Source organism: Pristis pectinata, chromosome 13 (assembly GCF_009764475.1).
Source record: "Pristis pectinata isolate sPriPec2 chromosome 13, sPriPec2.1.pri, whole genome shotgun sequence".
NCBI lineage: Eukaryota > Metazoa > Chordata > Chondrichthyes > Rhinopristiformes > Pristidae > Pristis > Pristis pectinata.
Genome location: NC_067417.1, coordinates 19,970,156 through 19,987,928, shown reverse-complemented (window position 1 = coordinate 19,987,928; position 17,773 = coordinate 19,970,156). Strand labels below are relative to the sequence as shown.

The 17,773-nt window shown below is 38.4% G+C and overlaps 1 protein-coding gene across 1 annotated transcript in view; it reads right to left on the bottom strand.

Moving 5' to 3' along the window:
• zfhx3b (zinc finger homeobox 3b) overlaps window positions 1–17,773 on the bottom strand; it is a 375,747-nt gene that overhangs the window by 49,523 nt on the left and 308,451 nt on the right. The window contains exons 5-6 of the mRNA XM_052028144.1: window positions 10,257–10,363; window positions 9,642–9,668 (exon numbers count right to left, since the gene is read on the bottom strand). Of these exons, the coding sequence (XP_051884104.1) occupies window positions 9,642–9,668; window positions 10,257–10,363 (134 nt within the window). The remainder of the gene's footprint in view (window positions 1–9,641; window positions 9,669–10,256; window positions 10,364–17,773) is intronic.

The window sequence follows — 17,773 nt, the reverse complement described above, 5'->3', positions numbered from 1 at the left end:
TGTTGAGACAGTCATACATCAGAAGCCTCTGAATTTTATCCTGCCAGGAAAATAAATGTCATCATCTAAATACTACTGTATACTCTGGATCTACTTCAGACTTACTGAATAAAATCCACAAACACAATGCAATTTTTCACTCATATCCTTTCAAATCATACTCCTTTTTTCTCAGTTCCTTGAGTGATTGTCATTTGAGTGAATAAATAATAAATGAGAGCAGAGGCCTGAGTACCAGATGTGGCTTGAACAGGTCAAAAAGGACAACAGTTACTGCAGAAATTTAGTGTCAAGGAAACATATGCTGCTGGAATGCGGCGGCAAGTAAAACTGTCTATCTCCACTAAAGTGCTACAGTCTTTCATTGGAGAGCAAAACTCAGAGGCACTGTGTTTAAATTTAAAGTTATATTTTAATTTACCACATCCATATGGTGTTCTCGGCTAAGATGCCCTCGGATGGGAGCCCTCACACCTCAGATGGATGCTTTTCTTTAAGTCCTGATTTAAGCTAATTTTCCAAACCTGCTGGCCAAGTATTCCATATGTGCCTTTTTTTAGTGGGTCCTAGGCACATGTGTCTGCCTTTAAAATGATGTCTATCTCCTACCAGCTGACACAGCAAGGTCAGCACTGAAGCTGTGGAAGAGTTTACAATCCTTCGTGTCTGCCAAACTGGAAGTTAATGGCAGCAATGGAAAAACCTTTAAGGCCAAGAGAACATACCTTTTTTCTGTTAGCTTACTGAACCTATATTTCAAGCTAGTAAATCAAACTAACCTATTGTTTTTTTTAAACGTGGTGTTTATCAATTGCACTGCAGCACTTTTAATTTACTCTGCAATGCTATTGCTCTCTTGTACAGCTTTACAATGACAGCACAAATAAGTGCTTCCGACAGTTAACTTTCATGACGAAATAAACAGCAAAACTTTCAAAAAATTAGGAGTAAGCAGAAAGTATGCCAGAGAGCTTGACGAAATATAAATCAATATGTGTGTTGGTCAATTTATTTGTTTTTGCATGGACATGCATCTGGCAGGTTGCTTGAACTCTTAAAAACTGGCATAATGGACGGTATATTCTCGAGCATTTGCATGAGTTTCGTTCTCAGTTTAACTATTCTGTAATAAATATACATCAGTCCTCGGCCTCCTCCACTGCCAGGAGAATTCCAAGCGCAAACTGGAGGAACAGCACCTCATTTACCATCTTGGAACCTTGCAGCCTAATGCCACACTGCTTAACCACCACCACCCTCCCCCCCTCCCACACCCAACCATGCCTCTTCCTTTCTTCCCTTTCCTAGCCTCTCTCTCTTTTTCTACCCCTTTTTACCTCCTTACTTTTGACCTACCCCCCACCCCCCTCCTCCCCCCCCCCCACGGTGGATCTGCTCTCCCCTCCTCCCCCACACCTGCCCATCACTATCTCTTACCTGCATCTACCTATCACCACCTTGTAACCACCCCACCTCCCCTCTTTTGTCCACCTATCACTGCTCTGCATTCCCCTCCTATATATTGGGCTTCCCCTTTTCCTATCTTCAGTCCTGAAGAAGGGTCCTGACCCAAAACATTGACCGCCTGCTTTTCTCCACGGATGCTGCCTGGCCTGCTGAGTTCCTCCAGCATCATCGTGTTTTTCATCTCGATTCCAGCACCTGCAGTCCTTTGTTTCTCTTGTGATAAATACCATTAGGATTACCAGCTTCATTGTGCCACTGAGCTTTGAATATGGCATGCAAACTAGGGAAGGTGCAGTAGGCATGTTCTTTCTACATCTTCTGGCAATCACACTGAAGCAAGTATTCCTATTTAAGGTACTACATGGGTCAGTGGATTGGCTATCGTCCCCTTCACAATGTTCTTGAAATAGATCTCATTCTTTTATTTTATTGCTTGCGCCACAAGGATTGAAGCTGACACTTCAAAAAGCCATCTTCTTACCGGTCCTCAGATCATAAAGAGTTAAATTTAGGCTGATTAAATGACATTGCTTTTGCAAGTATAGGGAGGTTAGAAAGCCAGGTTAACCACATCTGACCTCTTGCACAGCTCCAGACATTAAAGTGTCAGTCTCAATCAAAGATCAGGCGTCAAAAATGATTACATTGCAGACCTGACATTACCCACACATACAACAATCTGCTGTAGCACCATACATTATACCAAAGCCACACAGAAAACCTACCCAGAACCACCACCCCAGGAGTGTGGGGTTATTTTTCTCTCTTTTGCATCTACATCAGTCAGCTAAAGTACTTTTGACACGGACATCACATAAACTTCCATCTCCCAGTGAAAAAAAATCTAAGAGCCAATTAGGTAATTATTAATTCATGCCATTTTCCGTAAGTCCCGTGTTTTCAGCATCGTGTGCCTATAATACAATACCGTAAACTAATAAACTTTTGCGGCTATAAATTTGCCTGCCTTTCTCTCACTTATTAATAATAAAAATTCACTGCTGTGCAACACTTTAACCTTTTAATCACTGACTGCTGTTATCACTGTGGAGATGCCAGATATAATTCATTTGTTTACTGGCCTTGGCAACAATTTTCAGCTAAAAATAGTTCAAGTTACTTTCAATAATGGCAAAAAGAACTGACTTCTCCAAAAGGAGGCAGCTTGTGTGATGACAGAAAGGCTACCACAAAACTGAAATTTGGTTGGCCAGGCTTGTGTGCGCTCTCACCTCATACCTCTACGGCATCAGTGTAGGTCATGTCATGGATATGATTTTTGGCAGCTCTCTGCTAGATCTCATTTTTGTTTGAAGGTGAGGGAGGAAAGAGACCAATGCCATACATTGTCCCTCCCGTTTAAACAAATTCTGCAGAGAGCTATGTAAGGTTACCTGGATGTAACCTGTTTCATTATACAGTGCACCAGTCTGTACCACTTAAATGTGCTGCTGGTTACTCTTGTGGATTAAGTGCTTATGTAGAGAGTATCATAAATGAAGCTTGTTATGCTATCAGATGTTACTTGATGCAGTTGCTTGAGTGACTGCAGTTATGCAGATATTACATTCTCGTAGTCTAGTTCAGGATATGGGAAAATTGAAAGTTGAAAGAGATATTTGCACACTATAAGTATAAATTTCGTACTGCTATCCTTATGGTTTAGAAGGTAATAACATGGATAAATGCATCCAGGGATAACCTATTTGCTTGGGATGAAACAGATGCTGTACATCACAGAATAAGGGTATGTGGAGCAAAAGGATTTTTGTTTAAAGGTGAGACCAAAAAGCAGTTAACAGAAAAGAATGTAAATCATATTCTGATATTCATTCATCACAAGTGCTACAGAAGAACTCAGGGAAAATCGAATGCCTCATAGAAGGTTGAAGAATTTTTCCTATGAAACGGAACACTAAAATTGTATTTTGTGGTGTGTGGCACAATCCAATGCAGGAATAAAAAAAAGCTGCCTGGTTTCCTAAGTACACTTTCATATTGCAAACCCATCTCCTGCATTTATCTCAAGTTCCATTTAATTACCAATCAAGAAGAAACTGAAATACTTCAGTTGAGGGATTTTTTTAAATGACAGTGCTGAGGGCAGGTTTGATAGGAATACTTTGCAGAATGAAGTGCAGGCCTAAAAATATTAAGGCCCTCCTGTGCTTCATCAGTAGTTTGCAGGAATTACACAACCCACGTTTTGTATTGTTTCTCCTATTCCTACTATTAAAGGACCTTGCAATTTACTCACATGATAGACATGAATTGGATCAGATTCTAGATTATTTTATGACCCTGAATATCAATGTTGATGGCATATCCATCAACAGGCAGTATTTAAACTTTGGGGTAAGTTGGAAATGGGCTCATTGTCCTTCTCAACTGGAACTTTTCTGTAGCGAATGTATTAGAGGTGGTCAGGGTCCAGATTACAGGGCTATTGAGCCAAGAAGTCTCTATTTTTCATACCAATGAGATTCCTTTCTCTATTGCCCTTTCCTAGAAGACTGACTAAGTGGTAACTTATGCCTAGTGTAATTTCTAACATACATGATCTATGTGTCTATAGTGTCCTCATAGTTATCTAGCATAAGCATTTTGGTTGATTTGATTTTACTCTGTATAAAGCTATGTTTTTTAAATTACATCAAGAATGATGCATTTTTTATGTAATATTTTCAGACAGAATTTCATCAATCATTTGTTACCTATTGAATTACTGGTATTTTGGTTGCAGTTCAAATAAATCAATTTCAATATATGGCAAAAATGAATATTAATCAGTCAGAATATCTTTATGAGTGACATTATAATGTGAAATATGAAGATGAAATTCCTGCCATCAAAACCAATTCAGAATACCAGATTTGACCAATAAAAGAGATATCTATATAATAAAAGCTTGCTTTGGCTTCATTTGTTTCTGGGGCATTATCAACCAGACTGAAAAGAATGGGAGAGTGCTGGGAATTCAGGCAATGTTGTCTGAAGCCAGAGGTTCACAGAAAAAATGTCAATCAGGTACATTCTTATTAAGACATAATGCATTCTTGGATTAAATTGTCTGAAGTGTCTAAAGTTTATTATTTATCCAGAATGGAAATATTCCACCCTACCATGCTCCAAGCATTCTACATCATTTATAAAGACGGCAGACCTCTCACTGATGTACGGCACTGATGTTAAAAACTCAAACAATCTAACCCTTATGACATTTTCCTTCACAATTCTCTGCCTCTCAAAAGATTTTAGGTATCATCAATTAGGTTAATTTTTGCTGCGGAAATCATCTTCCATCTTTATTTATGGCTCTGTGGAAAAAATTACCCTTGAGTGATTTAATTGAATGTGAAGGCTATGGTATATTAGACAGCTTTAATACTCGTTACTTCTGATTTTGCAGTCTAGGTTGGTCATTAAACAGGCACCAGTGAATAGGATTCAAAAATCATACCTACATTGCATCTCCCTCCAAATGTCTCAGCTTAACAGTTAACTTGTCAATTTATATTTAAAAAACTGACAGCAGGGATGTTTTCAAGAGGTGAGTTTGTGTCTTGGTAGCTGCAACCCAAGGGGTCCTGATTCTTAACAAAGGGACCCAATTTCAGATTCCAGTCTCAGCTGGTTTTTGCACTAAAGGTTTCTTCCTATTTGCTGGCCTTGGCTATGTCATCACAGAGAGGAAGGAAAAATCTGACTGGTGAAAGAGACTGCATGGGACAAGGGGCCTAATCAATGGTGATTCATGACATCTTTGGAAAAATCCACAGATTTGATGTTTTTGCTCTCCCAAGCTAAAGTGTAGAGCAAGAGACAGAAGGGAGAAGGGATAGGAGTCTAAAAATGCCACAATAAACAGGTCTCGGTTTATATTAATTTGATCTTATATTTCTGCGTTGTGCTGCATATTCATATTGCAAACAGCAGTCCAGCTTCACATACTATTTGCTGGCATATTGGCAAAGATTTAATGATACTCTTGGCTATTAAGATACTGGCTTGGCTTGTGCATTCTTTGTGCCATCAGTGGCTGAGAATAAAGTTAAAAATTCAATTTAGATGGGAGATCCTTTGAAAGTAAATTATTGATAATGTATAGATCTGATAATTAAGGAGTGTAGAACAAAACCTAGTTAAAGCCATAATAAGGAAGCTGGGTACTTGAAATTCTATTATAAGTATTTAAATAAATAATGCAATATATATTTTTAAATGTGAAACAGTCATTTTTTTGTTCCTATATAGTACTCTAGAGTCTCTCACAGTAAAAATTAATAAACTAGCAAAATATTCTCAGGCAGATGTATTAGAAATTAATAGTCTTGCAGTGTCTTCCTTTTTTATGCTTGCCTGACAATTAAAACTGGATCCCTTATTCCTTTCTTCTTTAGAGATTAAAAAAATGTAAAGCTCTGAACTGATTAATATAAAAGAAACTTTTCTCCACCATTTTTTGTTCACCTTACATTCTCTCTGCCCTTTCAGCTGTTTGTCCAGCCAGCTCATTGTATCACAGATGTATTCTGCACATCAAGCACTCAGAGAAGGAAAAAATACTGCTGTTCAAGTAAAGATGCGCATGACCTATTTTTTCAATTTCAGTAATTAGGGAGGCATGGGGCCTGAAGGAATTATTCATGAATGCAGGAGCCCTGCTGTATACATTTATGTTAAACATGTCAAAGCCTATCGAAATCATGCCTGCCAGCACTATACACCATAAACACACTTCCATGACAACTTTTCTTTGCTTGCAGTCCATTAATACCATCTTTAATAGCTATTGCTCCCTTCCTCTCTCTCCAACTCAAATCAGAAACGGTCCATTTCACTAATCGCACAACGTTAGGTGAGCAACTCCAACCTTTAGGCCATGGTTTCATAAATATTTTATTTTTAGTACAGGAACTCGTGGAGAAGAATAGGGCACAGCAATGATTAGACACTTTCTGAGAGTGTTTGCTCTCAGAAACCCTCTTTTATTAGCCAAGTAATCAATGGGTTTGATGGTGTTACTTCCTAGCTTTAGTATTACCTTTCATTTTTCATGTTGTTCATTCACATTTCCAGCCTTTGGTAGCAATTTCTTTTAAACATTAAATGTGGTAACAACCATCCAACACTATTTTTAAATATTAACCTGAAGAGCCTGCATTATTTTGCCCAAACTAGCATTACATTTCCTCATCCTTAGCCAAGAAAATGCATCAGCAAACTGCCTTCAAAGGTGTTGCTTACCATTGCCAATCTACTTCATCTCTCATACCATTATGCTCCAATCTGATATTCAGAATCACTAGATGATGAAACACTTGCCATCTTTTATGATTATTTGTAGACTATTGGTGAATTCCACCCAATTGCTGACCAGGAAAGTACAGTATCTTCATCTACACACATTCTAACACAACAGCAATCACATTATTGATGATCTCCCTTTTTCTACACAGTAGGTATGAAGAATCACATTTATAGTTAGAAATAATTAATCCAATGCACCAAAATGGCACACTCCATGTCCCTTCCATTAGTAAAAAGTGAAATATTTATCATACTTCTTTTTTTACAACTATAACTGGGCCCATTTACATCTCTTAAACATTGTCTATGACATAGAAGTTGACGACATCTGGTTTTGAATCACTTCTCTGCAAAGAAAGTTATGTGGACCTTCTTTTATTCTTCGTGTCAGATAGACAAGGATAACAGTGAGACATGATAATTACCTTTAGTCAGTGGGAATTATTCAATATTTGCCTCAATGAATATCTTAACATTATATATAAAATCATTACTCCTTAAATTAATTTTAATAATGTAGGCAGGTTCCTCGGTTGATAATGGAGACTTCTGAAGCTCTAACTGGTGAATTCTCTGTTTCAAAAATGCATAGGCTCTTATTAAGGATCGAACCAGCCAGCTAACTTCTAAAAATCTAAGTTCAAATTTACCAGTACTAGTATCAGAAAAAAAATAAATCTGTCCTTTTGGCCTGAAGCCAGAGCAGCAACTCTGTAAATGCAGTAGCAGATGAGCTGTTTGGTGTTTTATAGACCAGTGACTTGCTGTAAACCTGTTTTCAGTGTCAGATCTCAGTGCACAATTTTCAGATTCGTAATTATATTAAGTTGAAAAGCAAAACATTTATACAAGACTTGCAACTTGTGACTGAATTATATCTTATTCAAGGCTCATAAGGTTTTATGTAATGTTTGTACTATCAGTATTGGAAGTTAGATTGTAGTTCACTGAAAACTAGTAGAGCAGTTCTGATCTCCAATGCTGAGTAAATCTTAAATCAACTGGCATGGAGACATGAGAAACTTATCCCTATGTCTGTGACGGTGTCCCTAGTCTCTCTGCTCTGTCAAATGCTAGTAAAGTCACATTCCAACATGGGGAGGATTTAAGAGAGTTTTGTTTGATTGCACATCTTGCAATTTGAAAAGTTATGTGAAGAAACTTTGGGCTCCTCTTAATTCTACAGGGATTTGCTCTTAAAGATGAAAACCATGACTTTACCATGTGCAGGTGCGTGACAAGTGATCTTTGACTGCAAAGTGTGAACCTATGAGAGTCTACAGGATATGGTAGCAATACTGGTAAAGAAAAATAATCATGTAAAATTACAATTGATCAGCTAAAAGTACAATGCATCGCTGGTCTCAGGTTGTGAAAATCAGAGATTATTGTGGCTGATAACGTGCATTCTTCATCCTCTTACATGTACTACCACTGGCTTTGGAACACATAATGGATGCTTTCATACCAAGCCATCGTAGAAGGCTTCAGGAATTTGTAGCCATATTTAAATACCCTTATCAGGAGCGTGCAGGCTATAATGTAAACTTTTGGGATTTTTGTCTTGTTACATCGTTGTTTCATGTTCTAGCTTATATACATGCATAGTAAATCTTCTCAACCAATCAAATTGCAAATTGGCACTATTTAAGGATTCTTCACCAACAGCTAACAAAGGAATGTCTTATATGACAATTTATGGTATACAGAGTGGCATCATACCAAGAAGCTGCTGGTTACATGGTATTGAAGAACACATACATTATTCATGAGTAGCAGAGTTGGATTCATGCAAATATATGGCACATGGTAAATTTTGCACACAGAAGGTTAAAAATCACAAGTATGTAACAAATTGAGTAAAATACAGCAACCTTTGTGAAATTCAACTTGAAGAGAGATGCCAAAGTGTAACTCTTACGGCTCACTTTATGAAAAATAAAATGCAGATGAAAAGACTATCACAATTAGTATTGTTTAGTTTTATAATTCTAACTAATCTTTAAATGCCCTAAAACTTCATAAGTAGTTTCATTAAAGTAATGCGTCATTTTAATGAGGTTTTATTCATTTTTATGGTCTGATAAAGCAATTTTCATCTAAAAGAATTACTGTGCAATCACAAAGCATTTTGTATGAAAAACTAGTTATTATGGAAATTGTGTTATCAAAGAATAATTTTTTGTATAACAAAATGAGGCCAGACACAAGTGGAAATTTAATAGAAGCGTGGTGTTGAAGTAAGCAGCCATATTACCGAGAATGCCAGGCTAATATTTTAGACCAATTTCAGATAAATTATTTTTTAAATTGATTGGCAATATTAACAGAAACTGCCTCTGTGTGAAATCCCAAACTCCTTCAATAATGTTCTTTTGATTTGAAGCCATTCATTTTGAACACAGATTTTGTTTCACTAAGACTACTTTAGATTGCATTGACTATGCAGGTATGACACTCTTTTTTAAGGAAGTCTCTTAAGTTTCTCTACATACGTTTCAAACAATGAATATTTAAATGTTTCACAGATGATCATTTTAAAGAATCTGTTACTCTAGATAATTTTCTGACAATATTGTGCCTGTGATCATTATGCTATAACTGGACCAAAAATCTTTCTTAGTTTCCATGTGATCCTGCCAATCTCCTGAGCAGAATTATGCATCAAGGTGCAAGTAATTATAAAATAACATTCAGTTTGCCTTTATCACTCGGGACTTTTGGGTTTAATTGTGTTCTTGTGTCCAATCTTATCTATGGGGAAACATAAGGGAAGTTCTGAGGGGACACAAATATCTTTGCTCCCAATACTTCATTAAGAATAATGCCCTGAAATAATTGTCAAGTTAAAGCATAATTCTAACAGAACTTACAGATGGCCAGTCTGTGACCTTCCATGCCTAATCGCGTCAGTTAGGTCTTCAAGTCATAACTCATTCTACAGCATACAAAGAACCAAATAACAGCTTAAGGGTAAAATGCCACATTGTCATCTGGCCATATAAGAGGTGACTTCCACGCATTACGAATACCCTGGCAAAATGACGAGACTGAATGCATTGGGCAGCATGCAATCCAAAAAGTTTTAGATCTAGGTTATTTCAACTTGGAGTGTAGACTTGTGTTATTTCAGTCATGTGCACGCGTACCTCAGCCTGTGTCTGTCTTGACTTATAGAATCACAATAAATCAAGTCTGAAAAGTTGGATCGAGTTGTGTCTATTCAAATCAAATGCACATCATTTTGGTGGACTGACAATCTTACCTTTGTTTTGAATCTCTCACAGCCTTGCATGGGACTAATTACTTATAAGAAAGCAAAATAAGCAACAAAAATTGGCTGTTACCTTAGCTGTGGAAATATATCGACATAATTTGGAAATGTGGAGCCACTCCTTGTAAAATGCTCTCAACAATCTCTTCCTATTAGTAGTCTGGAAACATTTAGGTGGAACAATAAGCAGCATGTATTGCTCTACCTGTTTCTTTGCTGGGTTCCTTCTCACTCCCACTGTCTTTGTCTTTGGTAGAATCTTCTGCTTCCTGCGGGACTCATTAAGCCCTTCCACATCTTCGTTGTTTTCTTCTGAGGGAAGAGGAAAAATGTTAATGAAGTGTGTGCTTCTAAACAGAGCAATGAGCTAGACAAAGCACAGAATGGGATGTCTCACATCTACAAAGGGTTCCAAGCTGAACATACGTACTCAGAACATTACTGGGAGGACTGCAAGGAGAACCTAATTGACTTGTATCCAAAATAGTCAATTTACCATCATTTTCATTTGTATTGTATGCTGGTCTACTGGCAGAGTCACATTTAAGGCCACTTAAGAAAGACACAGTATGCTCAGAAGAAGGGGATGATATAAAATATGCCCAAATCATGCTGAATACTTCAAGATTTTCAATTTGGAAGCACAGTTCATCAGGATACAATTGTTTGTGAGTCTGCCTGTTTCCATATTTGACCTATAGGTGTCACTGTAAGCAAGCAGACGCTTAAAGTCAACCTGTTCCCTGAGACAACCCCCACCACCCCCACTAACCTGTGCACATGGTAATAATATACCTCACCATGGTGTCTGGATACCAGGCATGATACAATAAAACAAACTGATTTAAAAAGAGAATCTTATAATGCTTTCTGCATGCACCATTTTGGACCACATCAATTAATCATATTAAAATCTCAGTTCAAGTGTAGGATTCCAATAGGCAGTCCCTGCGGCGACTTGGATATCTACCTCCTGATGGAATCCATCATATGAAAAGATATTTTACCACCTCTTATCCTGCTGTGCTACACTGATTTTTAATAAGACTTTTCTTACCGATGTAATCTACTTTGTGGCAGTTTTTTAAAAAAAAACAATTTTTTTTAATCCCAGGACTTAAAAAAATAACAAAGATCAAAGGATGCAAAAAAATAAATCAGGTTTGCAAAGAAAGCTGAGGTACCTCACATACCAATACCATCAAAAGCTAATACTGTATGAAGTAACTCAGGAAGGGCAAAGGTCGGTTGGCATCCGCATTTCATCTTTCGCTCATGCCTGTAAAATATCTGTGCTTCAGCCACAAACGGGATATTATTCCTGGAGGCCCGAGTTGCCGTCAGTCAGTTCAATTTCATTACACTGTGACAAGAATAACTAAGATCTCTTTGCGAAAAGAAACAAACCATTAACTATTCATTAAAAAGGCGTTTCTCCACTTGTGGATTTTAACTAGCAGTTAATTGTAGTTTCAAGGTAAGGGTAATCTCCTAATTTTTTTTAAAAAAATTATATTTAAAAAATTGCATCGTGGTTATTGAAGTGACAATCCTTGCGCCTTTTTATTGTAATAAAATGAGAAACGACATGCACCGCTGGCAGGAGTGCGCTCAGAGACAATGAGTGCTGGCTTCCATGCTGTGATTCTTTCATGCATAGTCCAGGATTTTTTTTTGATCTTGTGCACCTCTCCATCTCTACACATCTCCCTACTGCTGTAACACATCTACATTTTCTTGCAAAAACTGTGCATTCTGCTTGAATGCAATCTACCATCCCAGCAACCTCCCTCTTTTAAAAAAATACAATACCTCAACAACACTAATCTGCTGCATTGGGCCTAGTAAACAAGACCATATAAAGCAGGACATGAAGGAAAAGGTTACTTTAAACAAAACGACCACAGTCCATTAAGGCATCAAGCAGAAAGATTGTACCCACAGCTCTGGACTCTTTTACTTGCTGGTGCATCTTTCTCAATAGTTCCTGGTACATGTTTCAGTTCAAAATAAGAATCCCAGACATGCCTCTCCTTACATCATTACTAAGTCTGACCTTAGACTGACCCCTGGAGCTGTTAGACTAATCTAAATGTGAATGAGCACTTTGTGCCAATGCTGTGAAGGGGCCGAATCCAGCAAACAGCAAAACTTTACACATCAACTTAATCACAAACAGCAGTGACTGGGGGCCCCAGAACAATGACAATCCTCCACTTCCCAAAGAATGAACAGTTTCTTCAATGCTTAATGTAAGTCCTTATTAAAGACAATATGCAAAGTCAGGTCAGGTCAGGTCAGGTCAGGTTAGCTGATTGAGATTTTTTGCTCATTAAGTTCCCCAGCTGTTCGGTGAGAAAAGAAAGTAAGTATTCTTGAGGTTCCTTGGCATAACTTTTGAAGAACTTAACAGCAGCTGCAACAACCCCATCAGAGATAATGTAACCTGTGTAAACATGATCAGATTGTTTTGTCAGAGGAGCCATACAGTGACTGGATGGCCCAAAATTGTCCCAATTAAAACTATTTTGCATCTCTCCCTCCCTCTCTCTCTCACACACACACCCTCTCTCTCTCTCTGCAGGTATTTTACAGTGCAGCTTTTGATTGCCTCTTCCATCAGCTTTATGTACATGCTATCAGGTCTGCAGAGCACAGCTAGCCAGAGACTAGAATGCAGCAAGCATTACATTACACAAAGGAGGTGGTGGGGCGCTCCATGGTTTGAAAAGTACATCACGAGGGGTAGAGCATGGGGGGGGGGGTTGTGGTGTTGGTGGGAGTTGGGGTGGTGTTGTGCTTTATGAAGTAATTTATCACAGGGGCTGGTGAATGGGGAGTTGTGCCATAGGTTCACAAATGTTTTACACAAGATGTTCCCTGTAGATTAAATCGTAGGTACAAGGAAGTTATACGGATTCACAGCTGTTCTTCTGAGAAAACTCATTGGGTTAAGAGAGATAGGTCAATAGACACTACGTGCGAGTAAATCTGAATCTTCTTTTGATCTGAAAGTCAGATACAATTAAACAAACTACGAATTTGATTCTGAGAAGAAACACATCATATTGAAATGGGCTGTGCCTTAATAACTTAAAGTGCCAATACTGTGGTCACTGCTCTACCATGGCCGCAGGGTCCAACTTGAGATCAGCTGTAGTAAAGGTGCAGGTAAAACTTCACCTGACTTCAGTTTCGCACAATTTCAGCATACCTTCCATTCTGCGAAAGGTGGTGCATTTCATAGACTTGCAGAGTCATTACAGTGCTGGATACGAACATTCAGTCCATCAAGTTCTGTACCAGCTCTTTGCAGACCAATCCTGTTAATTTCATTGCTCTGTTTCCCCAACGTTTGCAACCTTCAATATCAAATTCCCATTGAAACCACAAATGAACTTGCATGCACCACAATGTCTGCAAATGACATGTTTCCTTGCACCACCCTGGATCTTTGTCAGTCATTTTAAATATGTCCTTGACCCCTCCACTAATGGGAAGAGCTCCTATCTATCCGATTAAAATAGTTGAGATCTTATACATTTCTACCATTTCTTGTTCCAAGGCAGAGATCCCAAAAGCTCTGGTCTACCTTTATAATTGAAGTTCCTCATGTCTGGAACAAATGCATTTGTGCAAGAGATGCACTCCAGCATTGCTCACTTGCATACAGGGTCATTCTCTGGAGCTCTGAAAACAAGCACCATTGGGTGGCAGGATTCAGAGATCAAGCTCCCCATTTCCCTAAAGTTCTTAATTTCAGCTGAATCATAATGTCAACCAAGTGTGCAGAGAAGGAGGGAAGGTAGTGTCACATTCACAGCAGTATGTTGCTGCATAGGTTTTATTGATCAGGTCTGCATTGGGAAATGCCCGACAACAGATCGGATGCCAACCAGCTCAGTTGCTTACTACCTCTGCTGGAGTCCAGCTTAACAAGAAAATACTAATCACTTTGAAAAGACAAACTAAAAAATGAATGGTAACTACTCACACCTCAGTACATCAATGACAATATAAAGGAATAATGAAAGGCCTGTAAATTTGCATTAAAAAGCTAAAAACAGTTTAAAAGCAAATAGTTATCCTGCACAACATTCAAACTCGAAACAGCAAATAAGTATGCTGCTGAGGGTCCTGTATCCCAGGCTTCGGTGTGAATAATGGACTTCATGATACTGCCACTTCTGCATTGATGTGCACTCATCCACCTTGTGTTGATGCCAAACTCAGTTTAATTGTTACTTTAGCTTAATTGTACAAGGGGATTCCAGGAAAGCAAATAGAACAGATAGTAATATTTCAAACAGTCGGTTCAAGTCCTCTTGATGTTGGAGTGGGCAAGATGTCAACTTTTCATCTCTGTAACTGCGTTCAAATCCAGCTCAGATAAATGGGATAGAAGTTTCCCCTGCTGCAAAAGCAGGACCTAAAATGTGCGTGGGCAACAATTGTACACATATTGTTTTATCAATACTCTAGTATTCTTAAATGTTAACCTTCTAGAAACACATTCTCAAGTGCAAACCTCAATGCCTAATATCATTAAAGAGTCAATAGAGTGAAATACTGAATACATCAAAGCAGAGTAAAAAGCAAAAAATAACAAATGCACCAAAACACACAGTTCCCCAGTGAGTGGTAATATATACGCTACATTTCCTTATGAAACAGAGGGAGGCCATTTGGCCCATTGGGTCTAAATCAAAGCAGTCCCATTAGTCTTATTCTCACCCTTTGGGATGTGGAAGGAAAACTGAGCACCTGCGGGAATCCCACATGGTCACAGGGAAAATTTGCAAACTCCACACAGGCAGTACCTGAGGTCAGGTTAAAAACTGGGTCACTGAAGCAATGGGGTGTGATTAGATTGAGGTGTGTAATCAGAATGTGGTTTCAATCCACCAATACTGTTATTATGCAGTAGGTTACATTTTGTGAGGATCCAATGAGTAAATGGATCATGCTCCCATTATTAAAATTAAAAGGATGAGAAAAATGGGAAGGTCACAAATCTACATCAGATTCTTTGTTCCACATTCCTATCCAGACACTTCACCTTGATTTTGATTATAAAGACTTTGGAATCATCAGCCAAGTTGGACCCAATGGGTTGAATGGTCTCTATAACAACAGGCCCTATTCATTTTTAATCTCTGAAAGACCCGCATTTGGGTGCAATTTTATGGGTGCTGGAGGGCATTCCTGACCCTTAGTGTTAGTGAATTGTTTAACCACGGAGAGAATCACAGCTCCGTCAGCAAGGTTGGTGAGTTCTGGTCATCTTATTCCCCTTTCTAAGCTGTGGAAGCAAACTGCAGCTCACCAAATGCTACCTTTGCTAACTTCACCTGATTAATCTTCACATACCAAAATTATGACCCTTTTAGAATGAATATTTTGGTGTTGTACTGGTCAACAACTTTTACAGATTAATCCATCAGGAAGCCTTGATATCTTCTTTAAGTGAAGCTTTTAATTATTTTAACCCAAGAACTTTCCACTGAAGTGTTGAAGCCTCACAGATGTTGTGATGATCAAGTAGATGAGCCTCTGCTTCTAAACCAGCCACAATAATTTCCACCCTATCATTTCATAAAAAACATCATGATAGACCTATTATTCTGTGACAACATATTGCCAGGAATCTATATTTTGGTGAGTGGAATGAGAATGTTACTATCCCTGGGACACTTCAGCATTAGGTATTTATTATGTGGACAAATGAGACCATGATTAAACATACAAAATGTACTGGGGAAACAAGGCAAGTTTATTGCAGATGCTGATGTTAGTGTGCAAGTCATTCAGCAATTTGAGGCAAGGTTAAGAAAGCTTGGTTAACTTAACACAGTGCTGATCAATTCGACCTACTGCACCATCAAACTGCAAACCAGAATCTCGACTTCAACCTCTGTTATTATAAATTAAATTTACTGCTGCAAGTAAAGTTTTATTTAGCAATGCAATGACCTATTCATAAACTGAATACGTTACTGTTTTGCTGTTCAACTTCCCTACATCAACCCGAAAGAGTTGGGTTTATGTGGGGTAGTTGAACAGCAAAACAGGAAATGGAAGTCCCAATCCCACAGGTAGTACGTTGTACCTCATGATTTTCAATTTTTAAAAATTCTCATCTTTCTGATAATTTCTCTCTCTAAATAGTCCATACTCTCTTTCCCTTGCTTTATTTCACCTCCTAGATTCACTCTAGTTTTACCCTCTTTCCTCTCAGTCAAAAATGGGGAAAGGAACAATGATGACAATCATTTGTTGAGGAGATAAACATTTGGTCCCATGGCTCACCGAGGTGGCAAACCCTGCCTGGTTACCTTCACCACACCATTATTGGCAATTGTCAGAAGCTTCACCACACTTCCAACAATTGCAACTAAAATTCTTCAAATGGAACAACAAGATAAAAAAAAGGTGAGTACATTGTGAGATGTCTTCACAGTGGCAAATTCTGAGCCATTGTTTATTTTGGAAAGGGGATTTAAAAAGCTGAACTCTCTGGGACAGGCTTGGTCCTTTTTTGCTACTTGTTTGTTTGAGTGCATGAATTGCAATTAAAACTGGTTTGTGGTGAACTGTATCTACAGGGTGATGAGCTATTAACAAAGGGATCTGACAGTTTCAGGTTGGTGATTTTATTCCAAATGAAAAATCAATATGTTTTCTGGGTTATACATATTTCATGAATGGGCTGATATCTCCATCATAATGGAAAATAGGTGTCCTGTTACCTCTTCTCTTGCCATATCTGTACCATTGCATTTTCCAATCCACTGGCAAATATTTCAACATGATTTGATTGCAGCTCATGACAGTGTTAATGTCCTCAGCCCTAAGCACACTTCAAGTAGCTGAGGCGATGCCAGCCTTTGGCTAGTGTTTCACGCTCATTGTGCAGAAAATAGCCTGCAGGAAGAGATATGAAATATCTGCCTCACAGTCCTAGATGAAATGCTATCAACTTTGTTGTATTTTGTGGCTGCAAATGTGCACCCTAACCATTTTAGCCAGCGTCACAGTGACAGGTTTTCTTCAAAGGCTTTCTGTTGTTTGTAAACCATGAGGCTATAGGCTTGTGTTGTGCAAGGCAGTGTCCTCAAATCAGGACACTTGTTTCCTGTGGTATAATGCAGGTCCACATAAGTGCTTTCCAAAATGAACATTCACAAATTTTTCTTATATCAAATAATCCTATCCGGACTCTGTGTAGGTAAAGAGCAGCAGGACTTATGTCACTTTACCACTTAAAAAGAAAATCAAGGTTTTCCCTCTTTTATTTCCCATTATTTCCCCTTCCATGTAACTCCGCACATTCTACAGTGAAAAACAGACAAGCAATGTGTTTCTCTGGTGTTGTGAGCGAGGACCCAGGTGACTCCTGGTTCTATGTCTCTTCCTCCACGAGGACTGCACAGTGTCTTCCATTGCACTCGTCCTTCAATATTTATACTGGTCTGCTGAGGTTGCTTTTCATTTTTCTTTTCAGCACAGTTTTCACATCTTCAGTACATTTGGATGTGTCTTGTTTATTCTCTGGCCCCAGCTTGCATTCCACATGCATGAAAGACCTTGCTAACATGAGGAAATTTGAACTCCAGTTTATGGCATTCTCATTTTTTAGCTTTGCAATCCTGGCTTCAGATTGGCCCTGTCAATACACGAGGAGAGAAACACCACTAATGCTGGAAATCTGAAACAGAGGAA